The sequence below is a fragment of the Leptidea sinapis genome, chromosome Z (genome assembly GCF_905404315.1).
Source record: "Leptidea sinapis chromosome Z, ilLepSina1.1, whole genome shotgun sequence".
Lineage (NCBI taxonomy): Eukaryota > Metazoa > Arthropoda > Insecta > Lepidoptera > Pieridae > Leptidea > Leptidea sinapis.
The window spans coordinates 17396731-17416271 of NC_066312.1; the positions used below are offsets into that span (position 1 = coordinate 17396731).

Consider the following 19541-nt stretch of genomic DNA (forward strand, 5'->3'; position numbering starts at 1 on the left):
CGCACGCGATTAATAAAAAATTAAAATAATAAATATATATAACTATACTAGCTGACCCAGCAAACGTTGTATTGCCGATATTAAAATCGCGATACAAAATTAACTGTTGATCGGAGATGGGTGAAAATTTGAAGTTGTATGTATTTTTTAATGCTAACTTATAAACAAACAAATTTAAAAAAATGTCAAAAAAAATAAAAAAAATAATTCGTGTGAAACCACCCTTAACATTTAGGGGGATGAAAAATATATGTTGGCCGATTCTCAGACCTACTCAATATGCTCACAAAATTTCATGAGAATCGGTCAAACCGTTTCGGAGGAGTACGGGAACGAACATTGTGACACGAGAATTTTATATCTTAATACACACGTTTTGGATGGGTAATAAATCTCGTAAGTTCGCGTCACCGAAATGTATCAGTTAAATTATCAGTATATCCGTAGCTAAACGGCTGACGAAACTTGTGTAACATTAATGCTGTGTGTATCTTATAAGTGAAATAGAATGGATTTAGTGAATAGTTCAGTGTGTATATACTGTGCAATGTTGTAATAGTGTTTTGAATAAATTATTTATTTATTTTTAAACATGAAATTGCAAATTTTATTACTAAAAGTTCTAAGTTTTTACTTCTTTTGGCAGTCTCAACACCTGCATATTTTGTTTTTATAAAATATATAGCGATCACTTTTCACTGTGTGATTCTCAACTTATTCGTATTTTATCATATTTATGATAAAAATACGAGTACACCAACGAGTACAATCTCAGAGTAATCGGTTTACATATATAAAAAAAATACCGATCGAATTGATAACCTCCTCCTTTTGGAAGTCGGTTAAAAAAATGTTAGCTTTCTTTAGCTGGCTTTCGGTAAACACGTATGGATGCTAAATTATAAATGATTATGTGAATGTTCTTGTGATTCCTCGTTAAATTATGCACACGTCAACGGCGCAGAAGAGGTTATAGGGCACACTTCATCCCGAATTTTTTAAGAGTTCCCGAAGGAGCGAGCACTTTACGCTTTCCTCTGACTGAAGTCGCGGGCAGTTAACTATATGTAACGTAAACACCGGGAACGTGGCCTTGCATTTAAGTAACTGTACTTGTTTTTTACTTGTTACTATGAAATAAATTCTTGATATACTAAACTGGTTTTATTTAAATTGCTCGCTTCATTTGAGTACATTGGTTGGCCATTATTGCACTGCTGTCCACGCTATGGTGGCCTCGAGCTAAATTTAGCTCGGCCTTCAAGGTGCTTCAAACTTGCAGCTTGCTTACTGCGCCATAAACGCATGGACTGATTGTTTATCCATCAAACACCATGCAGTTTATTTCACAGTTCGTTTAATTAAATGAAAAAAATAGGTAACGAAATTTAATCATAAGTTATGTGTGTTACTTCTGATAATTTTAATAAACGGCACCTTTTTCTGGCGTGAAGCAGTAATGTAAGCATTATTGTTTCGATTTAAAGGGCGCCATAGCAAGTGAAATTACTGGACAAATGAGTTTTAACATCTTATGTCTCAAGGTGACGAGTTCAATTATAGTGCCGCTCAGAATTTATGGGCACGGCTTATCAATTACCATCAGCTGAACGTCCTGCTCGTCTCGTTCCTTTGTCATAAAAAATATTCAATTATAATGAGTAGGTAATTGATACACGGAGTATTAATAAACTGTTCGAATATTTCGAATACCATTTGCGAGACTGACCTACGACACAAATAGTCTTAATTAGGTGCAAGTGATTAAGTGTTATGCGCATCCGGCTGCTCTCTGTGAAAACCGGTCTTCGAATGTATTGCACTACGTGACGACGTTATTATTAATTGGCACGAATAACATTTGTTGCGATAATGTAACGTCTTAGTTAGCAGTAATCCGGCTTCTAACCTGGAACTTCCGCCTACAAAAAGTAGGATCAATAATATTACTTCCACCCACAAACGTCCCTATAAACCTCGAATTTTATATTCGATATGAACAGATATAAAATAGTCTATCATGATGCCAAAACACCGCTATATCATTCCCCCCCTCCAATAACCGAAAAGAATTATTTCAAGGAATGTCTCATCCATATCACTACTCAAGTTAGGCACATACATGGAAAAATAATTATAGGATCTCTTAGGAATAATTCTAGAATTCTTAATATAATATATATACTGTTATATCGAGATTATAAATATTCCCAGACACTTGAGAAACAAAAACCTCGTGAACTAAGTAATGAAACAAGAAACTATAATTAAACAGTAAAAAAATACGAAAATAGTGACTTCCCGCACCTAGGGCTGTCAATTGTTACCGACTCGTCTACATAATTCTGGAGGCAAATATATAACTACTATCGTACGAATATTTGGATACTCCAGGAATACAAAATGAAACAACGTTTATCTTCCAAATCATTTATAGTGCAATACCGCATACTCGCTTTCTTTGGACACGTATTGAGACGAGGCAGCCAGTCCATAGAACGCCTTATCGTCCAGGGTAAAGTGGAAGGACCGCGTGGAAGTTCACCAATGCGATGTACCGATCTGATCATATCTGCTATAGGCGGCCCCATGCATGTGTGCACTCGAATGACGCCCCTATTGAAACTTCTTGACAATTACAACCGCTCTGTCAACAGCCATTCGACCGAGAAAAAGAACTACTATATTTTAAAGGCATCAAAACATGCACCGTTATTCGCTTCGAACAGAATGTCTGAATGTGATTAGATGAACAAACTTCGTGATAATCGTCTTCGTATTGGAACTTTTTCTTTAGCTAGAGCACAACATTTAAGTAACAGGTTACAGGTTGAAGTGAGAAGCTGAGAAAATAGTTTTTTGTAATAGTATAAGGTTTTTGAAGTATTCTTTAGAAATAACAATAAGGTCTAAAAAGAAGCGAAAAGAATTAAACTATTTTGAAACTAACTTTCTACTTCTTCTAAATCTAAACTCTATATTGAGGGTATTGGAAAAATTGGCAACCCTACTGAATCAGGCGAGATTATAATACGCGTGATGCGTCCCAAGTAAAACCATGTATTGAATGATTACTAAGTTAAGCTACCTAGCTTAACTTAGTTAGATATTGCAGGATCGTCACTATAAATTGTAAATTAACATTTGTAATTGGTCAGCACTGATGTTGTTTACAAGTACGCATTAATATCAAACCTTTTGAAATTCTTCGCAAGTGTGTGTCGAAGTGTTTTCTCTCGAAGGTTCTACTTCACGGTGGTAAGAGCAACATTCATAGTTTTGCAAATATACGTGAAGCACTAGCATCTATGGTCACGCAATACACGCGTTTCGTTTAACGTTGTTTACGGTATTATTATTAGTTACATGAAATTTTGGTTTCATTTCACGTATGTAGTATGAGTTATTTTAATGTTAATTTCAAGGTCGCGTTTTTTGTTAGATAGTGTGGTGATTATTTAAAAATTGATTGCTGTTAAAATGTTTTTATTTTTTCGAGTGAAATACTTTGAAGGCTAATGTTACATTATTTTGTCTTCCCTTTAGGTACTAAGATATTTTTGGGGTTGAAAAACCGGTCTAGCTAGATCTTATGTCTGGATAAACCACTGTGGGTTTGCACACGAGCGGATGCAATTAGAAAGAGACAGATACCGACGCCTATGACGCCGCCATTTTGTTATTAACAATTGTTCACTTTATTTGTTACTTGTTTTTACGATTTCATACGAATGTACATTTTTCTGACTTTTCCCTATACTTGTATTATAAGATGGTATTACTTGGAATACTTTATAGGTGTAGGTCGAATGAAAATACCTTATAAATTTTGATTCTTTGAGAGTGTCGAAATATACGTTATTAGCGACGTAAACGGCCGTATGTTTTTCCCGTTAACTTATAAGTTGATTTTTTTACACCTTGAATAGACTAGACTTGAATATAACGCTTCGACTCAACTCCACGAGTTTCCGAGATAAAGGGTCTTGGCGGACAGACAGACAGGCCGATGGACCGACAGATGGACAACAAAAAGATCCTATAAGGATCCCGATCTTTCCTTTTGAGGTACGGACTCCTAAAAAGACAAATATAAAATTATGGTAATTTTGTTTGGGTTAAAATTTCTAGCGTCTGATATTCTACTCGACAATAATAGATTCATATTTTACAAAAAAAAAAAAATAATTTGACGGCCATATTTTAGTCAGTTTTAATTCATTAATTTATTTCATTCTTTATTCATTTATTGGTGTGATTTTGCGTAGTTTGTGAATTAGTTATTTATATTGAAACAAAAGCGAGTATTCTTGACTGGCATATAAATGTTCTAGAAACCTGTGTAACATACTTAGTGGAATCAATTATTGTTTATCTATTTTTTGATAAAACTTTATGTTTGATTGAGTATAGCGGTCCCCTGGTGGTAAATAATTACCACTTCGAACTGTCTTTTACAAAATCACAGGGGCGTTACTGAATTTTTCTTATAGTTGACATTAAGTTCATAAAATCAAAGTAAACAATATTTTATTTTATTAAGGTCCAATGACCCCATAGATAGCACGGCTAGCGAGTCGTGCTATAAACAATATATCAAATCGATTCTGTGATATTAACGATCTGAACTTAAACATAATAATAAGACATTAGTGTGAGTCAAGCTGATAGTTTATTATTACGGCCTATTATTATTGTTTGTATTATTATTAGTTCCGTTAAATTCAAATTTGATCTTCAATTTGATTCTTGGAATGCAATTTTATATTGTATCTGTAGTGTATAAGTATACTTAATAAAAAAAAATATGACAATAAGGGACGAGAGGAGCTAATGGTACGCCCTGCCTATTACAATGCAGTGCCGCTCAGGATTCTTGGAAAAAAAATCTGAGTGGTACTATAATAGCGCTCGTCACCTTGAGACATAAGATGCTAGGTCTCATATGCCCATTCATTGCACTAGCTACGGCGCCCATCAGAGTGAAACGTAATGATGATTACACATTACTGCTTCACGGCAGAAACAGGCGCCGTTGTGGTACCTATAATGCATCTTGTGCAAAGAAGCCTTCCCACTGGAAAATGCCCTAATTCGCCTCCTCAGACACCCTTGGGCCTGGGATTTATTACCTATTCTTTTTCTGCTCTAGTGGAAGCACAGGGCAAAATCTATTTCATCTAAAACCTTCTATTTGTATATTTTTTACATTTGATACAATGCCAAAGTTGCTTGCCACCCTTTATATTTAAGCTCAACTTATATAAAGTCATAGTTGATTTCTGAAGTACCTATATATATTATGTCATTTACTGATTGGGCAACAGCTGGCATTTATAGGAGCAGACAAAGGCTATATGAACTATGCTACTCGTGATGCATCTTTTCTCGAGTATGTTAAAAATACTCAAAAATCTAAATTGTAAAAAAGTGTTTGTTCTATTGCAACATATATGCATATCAGATAAATTATTAAAAATGCACCAAATAAAATAAAGATGACTTGGAATGTAATTAACTGGGAATCTGGAAGAGTGAAAGACTGCTACATCAATACAATTTATCAATAAGCAATACTATAATTCAATCACAGGAGGAATTTGCTTCTGCTTTTGAGAATTTTTTTTCTGAAATTCCAGTTTCTATCACAAGCACTCTTGTCTCCTCCACCAGTGTTGCTGAGTCTCTTCTTCTGGGAAATGTTAAAGAATGCCAACAAACTTTCAATTTTAGTTTTGTTGGCCCTGGATAAATAATTAAAACTTAAGTCTCTACACATGAAAAAAACTGCTGATATATGGGACATTTCTGTTAAAATAATAAGTTCAATAATTGATGTCATATCACCATATCTTGCAATAGTCTTTAATAGTTGTATTAATCGTGGCGTGTTTCCTGACCTTCTGAAACATAGTAAAATTACACCAATATTTAAGTCGGGATGCTCTTCTGACCCGAATAACTATCGTCCATAATATGTGTCGGTTTTGCCGACCCTTAGAAAAATTTTTGAGAAAATAATTTTAAGCCAAATGCTTACTTACTTTAACTCTCATAAGTTACGTCATTTGAAACAATTTGGCTTTACTTGGGGACGACAGCGGATACAGGTGTTGAGCTAATCAAGAATATTTTTGATGCCTGGGAGGAATCGCAGAATGCACTTGGCATCTTCTGTGATTTATCTAAGGCTTTTGATTGTGCAACATTCAACGCTGGTCAGGAAGCTATACTACTATGGCATAAACGGAACTGCGCTCGATCTTCTTACTTCATATATAAACAATAGAATTCAGAAGTTCGACGTGAATGGCAGGAGATCTCCTGGGACTCCTCTCACTATGGAGGTACCAGAAGGGTCTATTCTAGGACCGTTCCTCTTCCTTATCTATATAAATGATCTTCCTAATCTTATAGAGAAAAAACATAAGCTAGTATTGTTTGCGGACGACACTTCGCTGATTTTCAAAGTGAAAAGAAACCAAGCTATGTATGACGAAGCGAACGATATTCTATCTGACATCGTGTACTGGTTTGGCGCTTATAACCTATTGTTAAATAGCAAGAAAACTAAATATATTAAATTTACCGTACCAAATGTCAAAAATGTAGATGCAAGTATTTTGTTAAACGGAGCGGTGATAGAACCGATGGAATCTGCTATATTTCATGGAATAACTCTAGATTCCAAATTACAATGGGGCCCAGACTTAGTTCTGCAGCATACGGGGTTATGTATGTTCACTTATGTAAGTGAATTTGTTAGAAACTGTCATAACCATAATGTTAATATCAGGAACAGACATAAACTTATAATGCTTACTACTCGGCTTAGTCGAGTTAGTAAGTCTTTTGTGGGGCGATGTATATGCTTTTACAACAAGACCCCAGAAAATGTTCAAAACAAAAGTATTACGTTATTCAATAGAATTGTTAAAAAACCTTTGTATGGTAAAGGTTACTATAACATACTAATGATACCACAGATTGGGAATGGACTGACCGCTCTCAGGCTATTAAATAATAAGTTTAATTGTCCAATATTACTTTGTAAAAATATTTTTTCGATGACAAAAAAAAAGCACGTTGAGTTTGTTGCGCCCGTTCTTCTCAGGTCTGAGGCATTTATTTTGGAATGGGTGGTAGTTTTTTGCTTTCAATAAGTGATGTCACATCCTATTTTGAATAAAAATATTTGAATTTGAATATTAATTTCAGGTATTGGACGAGACTATGGATTCGCGACAGTTTGATCCATACAAACGTTCTGATGTTTACTCGTTCGGACTGGTAATGTGGGAAATGGCCAGGCGCTGTGGTGGGCGTTCTGGTGGCATGCCTGATGATTACCAGCCACCTTACTTTGACTGTGTTCCACCGGACCCCGCTCTTGAAGATATGAGGCGCGTGGTCTGTATTGAGAAGCGACGCCCTAATATTCCGAATAGATGGCATACTGATCTGGTGAGTGCTAATTAAAAACCTTACATTAGAATAATATTAAATTATTATTGATATTTATATATATATATATATATATATATATATATATATATATATATATATATATCAATGTACGCACGTGTTAAATTTGAAAATTCGGTCCAGACGTTAGGAGGAGTTCACTAACATACGTAAGAGAATTATATGTCGACTGTATTGAGAATTTTAACTCATCTCAAATTGACCTGAAAACTCTAAACAAAATAATCAGAATCGGTTCAGGCACCAAACCATCCTCGAATCCACTTGAACACACACAGAAAATTTCAATCAAATCGGTCCAGCCGTTTAGGAGGAGTTCACTGTCAACACCCGTAAAGAAGAATTATTATATATAATAATAATAATAATAATATTGACACACTCTTCACACAAATTATCTTGCCTCCAAGTTAAGCATATATAGCCTGTGTTATGGGTTAGAAGACAATGATATATTTAATACAATATACTTACTTAAACATACATAAATACATATAAACATCCATATTCATCATATAAATTATTGCACCTACCGGGATTCGAACCCGGGACCTCTAGCTTAGTAATATAAAGATATATATGTACTCATCACGACATCACTGGAATAAGGCCCAGAGACTTATAATTTGGCAGGAATATTCCCTTCGCCGAGTAGAGGTCAGTTATAATGAAAGGATTTTATGAAATTTAACGCGTATGGGGGGCTGCTGGGCTCATTCTAAAAAAAAATCTGTAACGTATAAGTACGTTTAAAAACTTGGCCAGAAAGGCTATTTATACAAGCTTATGGGCAGGCGAGCTATTTTAACTGCTTATAGCACGTGGACTAACGAAAATTTCTTAGTTTAGTAGATGGTTTTAAACACTTACTTATTTTTACTTTTACTTTTCGTAAACAAAACATACGACGACTACTGCTGGTAATAGGCCTTTTAAGATTAGGACCACAAACTTATCAAATTGTCTTGCAACTTATCAAAGTCCATTATTCAGTAAGGCTTAGGCGTATAACGCTCTAGTAGCTTTAATTGGATCATCATCATCAGCCAGGAGACGTCTGCTGGACAAAAGCCTCCCCCAAAGAATTCCACGACGATCGATCCTGCGCTGCCCTCATCCAACGTATTCCGGCGATCTTAACCAGATCGTCGGTCCATCTTGTGGGGGGCCTACCAACAACTGCGTCTTCCGGCACGTGGTAATTCATAACTGTTATATATTTATTTAATGCCTTACTTTACTGCCGATCCCGCCCGCAGATCGCTATCTTTCTTTACGTTAAGCCCGGAGCGACACACGCCTGCAAATGCTTAGACAATGGCAGCGAAATATGAATATTTCAATTATTTCAGGTTCTGTCGGCGATAACAAAGGTGATGAAGGAGTGCTGGTATCAGAATCCCGCGGCGCGTTTGACCGCTCTGCGTATTAAAAAAACGTTGGCGATTATTGGTACATTCGATCACATTAAACTGTGAAAGGTCAAACCGTATCTTCAATAATACTAGCTACTGTTTAATATCACCTTAAATTCAAAATCAAGCAATATTTTATTGGCTTTATAGGCTGTATTATGGCTAGGCACTTAGTATTTACATTTGCACGTTTAGAGATGTATTCTATTAAATATTTTTAAAATTTCAAAAAAATTTACGTGAGCCATGCAATATATTAATGTATTTAATGAGACTATAATAATAGTTTTGTAAATTAAACGGTGCTTTTGTTGATATTGTTTAACATCTCTGTTGTACTTTAAAATTTCAATTGGACATTCATTTTCTATTCAAAAGTACTTACTTAATCATTTTCTAATGAATTAACAAATACCTTTTGAATAAATGAATATCCGATTGAAATTGTAATTAATACTTCGGCAATATTAAATGTTGTTAATATAATGATTATGATGTAATGATTGTGATGTGTTATTGGAGGTGGCTTTTAAGGAATAATATTAGCTACGATCACAAAGTCCACACTAATAAGGTTAGTATGTAAACTAATCAAAATAAAACAGGTATTAAGAAACATTAAAATGGATCTCCGGATCGGTAAAATTCACAATAGATTTATCAATTCCTGACAGGGTATAATGTAAGTTTAAATTTTACATCATAATACGAACATAAAGTTCAACGTTTTGTAATATGAGTTGTGATAAAATATTTATAATTTCATAACGTCTGGTGGATTTGTATAAAATTTCAATAAGTTGGCAGCCGCAGTGTGGATTTTGTGCTTAATATGATGCTTTGTCCGCCTAGTCGTGTCTCCTGATTCTACCTCTTAGATTATAATCGACTAATATCAGAAAGGAGCATTTAGTGTACTAACATGTTACAGACATTAAGTTGTAGTGATATTCTTTTGTTACCAATTACTTAGTTTTAGCTTATTTTATAGTTTACCCGTTATTCCGCCGTTTGGCATTTATGTATATCATTATATTTGTATTGATTTTTAATTTATTCAATCGTCATAACTCACTGGTTAATATCTGTTGGTATTTATAAATCATCATTGTTCTGTCAAACAGAAAAAATAGTAGTATGCTTTCACACATGTAGATTTATGAAATATAATAGTTTATGTTGATAACAAAACACAACGGCAATATCAGCAAATAATTAATAATTTTAGGGCAGCGTTAACAATATCGCTATTATTCATTTAACATATCACCGAATGTTATTAATAAAAAAATAGCACACATTAATTTTCATTATACGATACAAAGTTTACGTTATGTTTTAGTGGAACTATAAATGACAAGTGCAACATATTTCATTATTACTTCTTTAGTAAACGTAAGTTTAAGCTGTACAAAGGTTTTCCCTGTGATATAAATTTGAATTGCATTTTTATTGGTTTTCTTATTTTGGAAATTATCATTCTGTTGATTGACAAATCAATTTATTGTATCACCACATTCTACCATTCGTACTTGTACAATCTTATACCAAATTTATTGCTATGTTGACTTAGTGTCGTATTAAGTGTGTCTTTTAGGTATAAATTAATTTAAGAATTATTTGTAAAAATTTCATTTCGAGCTAAATTCACATGTACAAAGTTTGTGAGATTGTTACTTGGTTGGTGTCCAGGTACAAATCAGGGTTCCGAATTTGATATGTATATTAATACGATAAATCATATGCAACGTGACTGCTATTTGATATTAGTGACACTGTCTTAATTCTATATCTATGCTTAAACAATAAAACTGAAGAGATGATCAATTAAACGCGCCAATATTTGGATCTATCTTTTGGACTGAAGATATCTTTTTGTATATTGTTACCAGGTTCGTGAGTAGATATTAATTATTAACACGCATTAGGCTACACCTTTAAACCCCATTACAAAAAATGAGATTTGTGAAGTAAGTCTTAAGAATCTTAGTCATACGTAATTACAGTGGTCTTCAAAAGTATTGATACTTAGTACTTACATAAAAAATCTCACATTAGATTAAGATTACAGAAAGCGGCAAAGATTATTTACAATCCAGATTTTATAGCATATTCATTTGACCTGGAATTAGCTTTTGCCATATATCAATCTTAAAATCAAAATCTATATTGTATAGAAAACGCGTAACTGTCACATTCATATAAATACCAAGCTAAATCTACGAATACCTACTACGTCCCCATTAATAGAATGAAAAAAGAGATTACCTAAATATGCATATGCTGGATATGGATTATAATAATTATCTGGACTGCCATTGAATATAGAAATAGCTGCATAGTCTGGTGCAAAAACAGTTGGTAGTTCGTAATAGTAATGACACGCACTTTACATTGGACACTAAACAAAAATATTTCTCTCCTATTAGTATAAGGGCCCGGGCCCACCTAAAAGAGTTCATGTACCTTTTATTGTTAATTTGTGATAGGTTAAATTATTTAATAAGTTTCTTTTAAATGTATGATGCTGATTTAATTCCTGTGTACTCTTATTATCATAGTTTATATATATATCTTGTATGTTATATAGATAACGCACTATGTATACTACCGAAACATTTCTCTATTAAATTTTATCTAAATTTTAAAATCGCACCACACTGCCTTTCAAATACGATTTATAAGAAATGATATTTGCCTGTTACGAAATGAAAAGTTTTACAGATATAGATATGTGATTAGAAACCGTTGAGATCTATATCGATGATGGAACAGTATAACGAGTGCATTGTTTAATTAATAATTGAAATATTATAGGTACATGTTAAGCAAAGAACATTATATCTGTTGAACAAAATTAAAAAGTTAAATTGTCGTAGCCCGTATACATATTGTTGCTGTCGTAGGCGATCGATGAAAATCCATAATTTAGCTTTAACTTCAGCGTTCAGAAAGTACTTCAGACTTTTAATAAGGTTACAGCGTCTGACGGATTTCTCATCGGAAGTTGTTTAAAGTTCAATGCATTACGAAATCAAAATAATTGTTAAACAAAACGACCGCTATTGAATAATAAAATTAAATTTACGATTTTACATTGTAATCATATATATATAAAAAGAAGCTCGCTGATATTCTTGCACTCTTTCTTCTCAGGTCTGTTTCTTCTCATCACCATCTTTACGTATCACTTCCTAATACGTCACAACAGCCGACCAATCAAAGCACGCCAAATCATGGGACGAGGGTATAGAAGAGCGGTCATTGGCTCATTCAATTCAGTCTTGTGCCAGAATTTGGCAAGTCAACATCTCCTGAGGATGCCGTGTGTAGAGACGAAACACGTGTGAATTGATTCAAGACAAATTTTACCGAAAATGACACTGATGAAGGCTAACAAAAATTTAATAATTATCGATTATCGGGCAATTCAATAAATTTTCCTGGTACAAAAAGTTTTAAACTTGGAATAATTTTACTTCGCGTTTATTAATGTGTTATGGTACTACATAACACATGTTATGTTTAAAGTTATACCAGTCCCATTAGTGTAATGGATCATAAGTTGAATTCAATAGAAATTTGATAAGCCGCACCGCTGACTACTGATCGTTCGCCTACGTCGGCTCTTGCCTTTATGAGCCCCAAACGTTTCGAAAGTCGATTCCTCCGATTTTAAATTTATCAATTTTCAATAACATTACGAGAACAATTTAATAAAATATGTATATTTAAGCGTATTGTTATATAATATTAGATTTCATACTTTTTCTTGGCCTAGGTTGTAGCATTATCATAATTTTCAATAATTCACTTAGTACGCAGTGTTCTATTTATATTGCTATAAATATAATCTCAGTATAATCGGAATTCATTAAAAGCAAATGCATAATGCCTTCTAAATTTGGCTTCCCCCAACTTTACTTGATGCCTGTGTTGCCATTCAATTTTTACTGAAATGCTATTCGAAAGCATAATAAATTAATATTTATTTGGGTTGCGTAAATTGAATGTTGTACAATACTTGACAAACCGTTGTCTTTGTTCTCGTTTTCTTCGTTTTAACGAGTTCATTTAAACTTATAGAATAATTTCATGCGTTTAGAAATAGTCCGCGATCTACTTCTATAATTCTTCTAATAGTAACATTATTGTACCAAGCTTTGTGTGATGTGAATTCGAAGCGATTCCATCTAAATCGGGTTTTTTCGTTTTCCAATCCCTGGCCAAAATCGGTCAGGCTTTTCTGGCTTACAACCAGAGGCTATATAAGTCGGGGCTGTACCAGAGGAAGCACAAGGCGTCTTTAATTTCACCTGGTTCAGAAACAAAAGGCCAGGCCCTAGTGGTAACCTCGCTAGAGTAGAGTGTGAGTTGCCGGAAATTAATTGCTGAATCCGGATCTCTTCTTCTTTTCTTCGAGGCATTATAGAAACCTCATTATCTTTTCGAAATTATTCATAACTTGACGCCTGAAGGCATGTATCAAGGGTTATGATGTAAGTTGACTTAAATGTAACTTTTATTGGATTTTTTATAGAATGGTGTTCATTACTTTTTTACTGAACTTGAGTAATTCCATCTAAATCGGGCTCCTCCTTTCTCCACTCCATGACAGGAATCAGTGTATCTGCTAGCATCACTATAAAAAACGGCTTCTTCGTTTTCTACTACCTGGCCGGAATCGGTCAGGACCATTTCAGTATTTCGATGAATATTCAAGCTTGATCGTTCGGATCAGGTGTGAGATTGATATTCTTTACACACACGCGCGCACTGCTGAATGCTGTTGAAGTTTTCCCATTGGACTCGGTGTTGCTTGTCTGAACGAAATCTTTTAATTTTTTTTATCACAAAATTTCATTGGTGTAGAATTATTGTCCATACTCTACTTCAGTGTATAGACACTTCTTACAGTGATGTTACCATAGTAACATCACTAAGAAGCATTTCAGTAATTCCATCTAAATCTGGCTTCACCCTCCACTCGATGATAGGAATCAGTGTATCTGCTAGCATCACAACATTTGAATGGTTCCATCTATATCGGGCTTCTTCGCTATCTATTCCCTGGCCGGAATCGTTCAGGTCCATTTCGGTCATTGTGAAGAATATGCTTGCTTGATCGTTCGGATCAGGTGTAAGATTGATATTCTTGTCTGACTCGCGCGTAGTGCTGCACGCTATTGTAGAATTTCCATTGATCTCGTTGTCTTCTCTTCTTCTTATATGGTTACGTTTCAATTTCAGTAATTCAACATACAAAATTAAATTAATACTTATCGTTGCGAATAGCGCCGAAAGTTTCAACTATTCTTGACTCAAATTGGCGAACCTACAAGTAATTGAACTGATCTTCCTTACGAAAAATTTCTGCTTGGGCATATAGCGATCGATTAGCAGGGGGTTAAGTGCTCGGCAACTTAGATGAGCCTTTTTTCTCCTACAATTCCCAAATGGGCACTATTCAATTTATCAGAATAGTTAGTTCTGTTATATTTCCAGACGGCTCGTAAAACAATATCTCTCAGGCGAGAGGAAGCCAAGTTGATGATGACTTGGTCTTGATCTCGTTGAGTCCCCATTCGCCTTAGCCACTCTTGAGCAAACCAGAACATCTTTTTTCTAAAATGGACAAGAGATGATTTTACCAAGCTGTACAGTAACGGACACCAGGTTCTCATTTGAGTGTTCAGGAAAGCACTGCAAGTCTATATTACAGTCTATTCATCTAAAACGGCTACTCACGGTTTTTGTTAGTTGGTACCGACTAGATTCCGACCATTCAGAGGTTGCAATTTGCAATTCTCTTCATGCAAATTTTGACTCTCAGAACGCAGCACTTTTCTTCACAAATTCTTTGTGTTTCACAGAGCTTATTTGACAAAATGCATGGGGTGAGGGGCTGTGTTGGGCGGGTTGAGCTTTCGGTAAAAGTGTTCAGTATGTAAGAGGCTACACCTTGAATAGTTTGCATTATTTTTAGTTATTCTTGGGTCACCTTACTGCTGTACGCTGTTGTAGATTTTCTATTGATCTTGGTTTCTTTGTTTCAACGAGCTCTTCTAATTTTTTACACGAAAATTTCTGTAGTGTAGAAATAATCCGTACTCTAATTCAGTGTGTATGGTAACGTTACTGTAAGAAGCATTTCAGTAATTCCATCTAAATCTGGCTTCGCCCTCCACTCGATGATAGGAATCAGTGTATCTGCTAGCATCACAACATTTGAATGGTTCCATCTATATCGGGCTTCTTCGCTATCTATTCCCTGGCCGGAATCGTTCAGGTCCATTTCGGTCATTGTGAAGAATATGCTTGCTTGATCGTTCGGATCAGGTGTGAGATTGATATTCTTGTCTGACTCGCGCGTAGTGCTGCACGCTATTGTAGAATTTCCATTGATCTCGTTGTCTTCTCTTCTTCACCTTACTGCTGTACGCTGTTGTAGATTTTCTATTGATCTTGGTTTCTTTGTTTCAACGAGCTCTTCTAATTTTTTACACGAAAATTTCTGTAGTGTAGAAATAATCCGTACTCTAATTCAGTGTGTATGGTAACGTTACTGTAAGAAGCAGATCAGTAATTCCATCTAAATCTGGCTTCGCCCTCCACTCGATGATAGGAATCAGTGTATCTGCTAGCATAACAACATTTGAATGGTTCCATCTATATCGGGCTTCTTCGCTATCTATTCCCTGGCCGGAATCGTTCAGGTCCATTTCGGTCATTGTGAAGAATATGCTTGCTTGATCGTTCGGATCAGGTGTGAGATTGATATTCTTGTCTGACTCGCGCGTAGTGCTGCACGCTATTGTAGAATTTCCATTGATCTCGTTGTCTTCTCTTCTTCACCTTACTGCTGTACGCTGTTGTAGATTTTCTATTGATCTTGGTTTCTTTGTTTCAACGAGCTCTTCTAATTTTTTACACGAAAATTTCTGTAGTGTAGAAATAATCCGTACTCTAATTCAGTGTGTATGGTAACGTTACTGTAAGAAGCATTTCAGTAATTCCATCTAAACCAGGCTCCTCCGTTCTCCACTGCATGACAGGAATCAGTATATCTGCTAGCATCACAATGTAAAGCTTTTGAGTCCATTTAAATCGGGCTTCTTTGTTCTCCACTCCCTGGTCGGAATTGGTCAGGTCTATTTCAGTATTGCGAAGAATATGCATGCTTGATGGTTCGGATCAGGTGTGAGATTGATATTCTTTACACACACGCGCGCACTGCTGAATGCTGTTGAAGTTTTCCCATTGGACTCGGTGTTGCTTGTCTGAACGAAATCTTTTAATTTTTTTTATCACAAAAATTTCATTGGTGTAGAATTATTGTCCATACTATACTTCAGTGTATAGACACTTCTTACAGTGATGTTACCATAGTAACATCACTAAGAAGCATTTCAGTAATTCCATCTAAATCTGGCTTCGCCCTCCACTCGATGATAGGAATCAGTGTATCTGCTAGCATCACAACATTTGAATGGTTCCATCTATATCGGGCTTCTTCGCTATCTATACCCTGGCCGGAATCGTTCAGGTCCATTTCGGTCATTGTGAAGAATATGCTTGCTTGATCGTTCGGATCAGGTGTGAGATTGATATTCTTGTCTGACTCGCGCGTAGTGCTGCACGCTATTGTAGAATTTCCATTGATCTCGTTGTCTTCTCTTCTTCACCTTACTGCTGTACGCTGTTGTAGATTTTCTATTGATCTTGGTTTCTTTGTTTCAACGAGCTCTTCTAATTTTTTACACGAAAATTTCTGTAGTGTAGAAATAATCCGTACTCTAATTCAGTGTGTATGGTAACGTTACTGTAAGAAGCATTTCAGTAATTCCATCTAAATCAGGCTCCTCCGTTCTCCACTGCATGACAGGAATCAGTATATCTGCTAGCATCACAATGTAAAGCTTTTGAGTCCATTTAAATCGGGCTTCTTTGTTCTCCACTCCCTGGTCGGAATTGGTCAGGTCTATTTCAGTATTGCGAAGAATATGCATGCTTGATCGTTCGGATCAGGTGTAGGATTGTTATTTTTGTCACACTCGCGCGCACTGCTGTATGCTCTTGTAGAATTTCCATTGGTCTCGGTGTCTTCTTCTCAACGAGTTCTTTTGATTTTGTATCTGGTGTATATTTGATTGATCTTGATGGATATTTATTCTTGAGAATATGGAAATGGGCCAGCTAGGCAGTAATGCGGTATGGCTTTATTTAATAAATATTTGTCACAAATATATACTAGTGGGAGGATTATTTGTACAAAAAGCCGGCTAGATGGGGTACCACAGTGGGTGGGTACACATTATGTTTCAGTTTTACTATTACTGGACTAATGACCCTCCTCAACAGTATTACGCTAGCTGCTTGCGAGATTTATTGACTATGTGGATCGCATTTCCGTCTCAGGATTGCGAACAAATGCATACCGCACGTCAATTCCTGACTTGGATCCAACAGTAATCAGAGCTGCCTTGGGATCGCAAGCTATCTTCAGTTTCACCTGGTTTAGTAAAAAGTTTGTAAAAGTAGAGTCTGATTAGATGAATGTTTCAACGCATTTATGTCAAAATATGTCTCTTTTTGTTCTTTCGCCTTTTCACGGAAACGGCACGCAGACAGCTCATGCTATGAGGAGTAAGTATGACCACTTTAATTGAGAATTCTTATCAGGACCACGACTGAGACATAATTTTCGAATGAGTATAGTAGTTTTTGATCGTTGATAAGTCGTTTTCGTTTTTGGCCCTAAGCGCATTGATGTAATTTTTTAAAGGTCTTTTGTCTAATCTATATAAATACGGTTGATAAGTACAATAAGATACAGTAATGTTGGCTGGAGCAATTTTTAGAATCAATTTGAAATTGACGAGAAATAGGAAACAAACAATAAACGGATGTGTGATTCTAGTTTTAGCTATTACAGGTACCGTCCACCTGTCAACAATTATCATTTCACTAAGTGCAACACTTATTACATCACAGCAGGATTTGCTAAATAGTAAATATTATATATGGGCTTAAGCTGTAAATTTATCAACCCATAAAATTAGTTTTGCTTAGATGAAATAAATATTAATAATCCTAATATGAACACTGCCACAAGTTTGAAGTATAAGGTTTATATAATATACACATATTACCTATATGGCCACTAGAACAAAAAACCAATTTGCACCGATGTCTTTTGGCATTGCGTCACTGTTCCACTCTGTATGTCGCAATAAAATAGGTATAACTGCATTATTGAATTTAGTGTTACTAAATATTTGTTCGATCGGTTATAACGCGTTATTTACAAAAACAGATCTCAGCATCTTAGAATTTTCCAATACACGTGCAATAATCTTTTTTAGAAATATAATATATATATACTGAAGAAGTTTTTAGAACGATTTATAACAAAATTTTTATATGCCTTTGTATAATAATATTGACAGAATAATTATTCCTAACGGTACACAACTATTAACGCACATAAACTTTGATATACATTTATATCTTATTAAGAGAGGCTCCATGCGTTGATGGTAAAAACATAGTCTGCTTTACAAAAAATATTTTAGGCATATCATGTTTAAATATAGTCAATAATTATAAATTCCCTTAATGGTAACGTAAAAATAAAATCGTGTTAGTCTACTTCCATATTGTCTATAACTGTGATTAGCATTGGAAGTTATAATAGAATTATCGAAAGTCTTAATTAGGTATACCATTTGTAGTTTTATATTGTAATAATAACAACTAGTAAGTAAAACTAACGTATAAAATAATATTAGGTATAGTCTTAAGATATTCCCAACGATGTGTAATGAATACATTTCTCTGGGCGCACAGCGTGATACTTTCGTATGTAACGTAAGTTATCTACATGTTTATTTCAATTAATTTTTGGATGTGTTAAAGCTTATGTGATGTACGGAAGTAGATATTACAGCAGTAAACAACTACTGTATGATTTTCACGTTTTATGTGTGACAGAAGCTACCTTTTAGTACAAGAAATTACCAAGAGCAATAAATATGAAACAACAAAAATGTATGTACATCGTCATATCACTTTATTTTAAGAATCCGTTGATTCCAAATGGTTTTCATATTATGTAAAAAAGTATAGCATTATTTAAATATTATCATTTTTGTGTAAGGTTTATTAATTGTTTATGGAGTGGTTATCTTAATATAAAACAAGTGTTTTATAAATGTTGTTTTATTTTCACAATCATCATTCCATTTGGACTTAGAAGTGGTGACTAAAATATTATTTTTTATTATGAAAAACTGACATATTAGATAACTACTGAATTTTATCGTATTGAGTTTGTGTATTTGTTGTTCGTATTGGTGTACTCAGTAAGGCGAGACAGTACTTCACTACAAGCCACCGCGTGCAACTGTATAAGGCTCAAATTTGGCCTCACATGGAGTACTGTTCTCACCTCTGGGAGGGCGTTCTCCAGTATCAGCTTTTTCCATTTGACCGCATACAACGAAGAGCGGCTCGAATCAACGACGATTAAGTCATCTCTGATGGGCTTGATTCTTTGACATTGCGTAGAGATGTGGGTCCCCTCCATTGACCGCATTTATCACAGGAAGTGCTCAGAGGAGCTTTTCAGGTTGGTTCCAC

General features: G+C 34.9%; 1 protein-coding gene across 1 annotated transcript in view; it reads left to right on the top strand.

The window, feature by feature from the left end:
• LOC126978849 (TGF-beta receptor type-1) overlaps positions 1-19114 on the top strand; it is a 32019-nt gene extending 12905 nt beyond the window's left edge. Inside the window, exons 8-9 of the mRNA XM_050827955.1 lie at positions 7219-7464; positions 8838-19114. Coding sequence (XP_050683912.1) covers positions 7219-7464; positions 8838-8963 — 372 coding nt within the window. The 3' untranslated portion in view covers positions 8964-19114. The remainder of the gene's footprint in view (positions 1-7218; positions 7465-8837) is intronic.
• Positions 19115-19541: the final 427 nt, after the last annotated feature.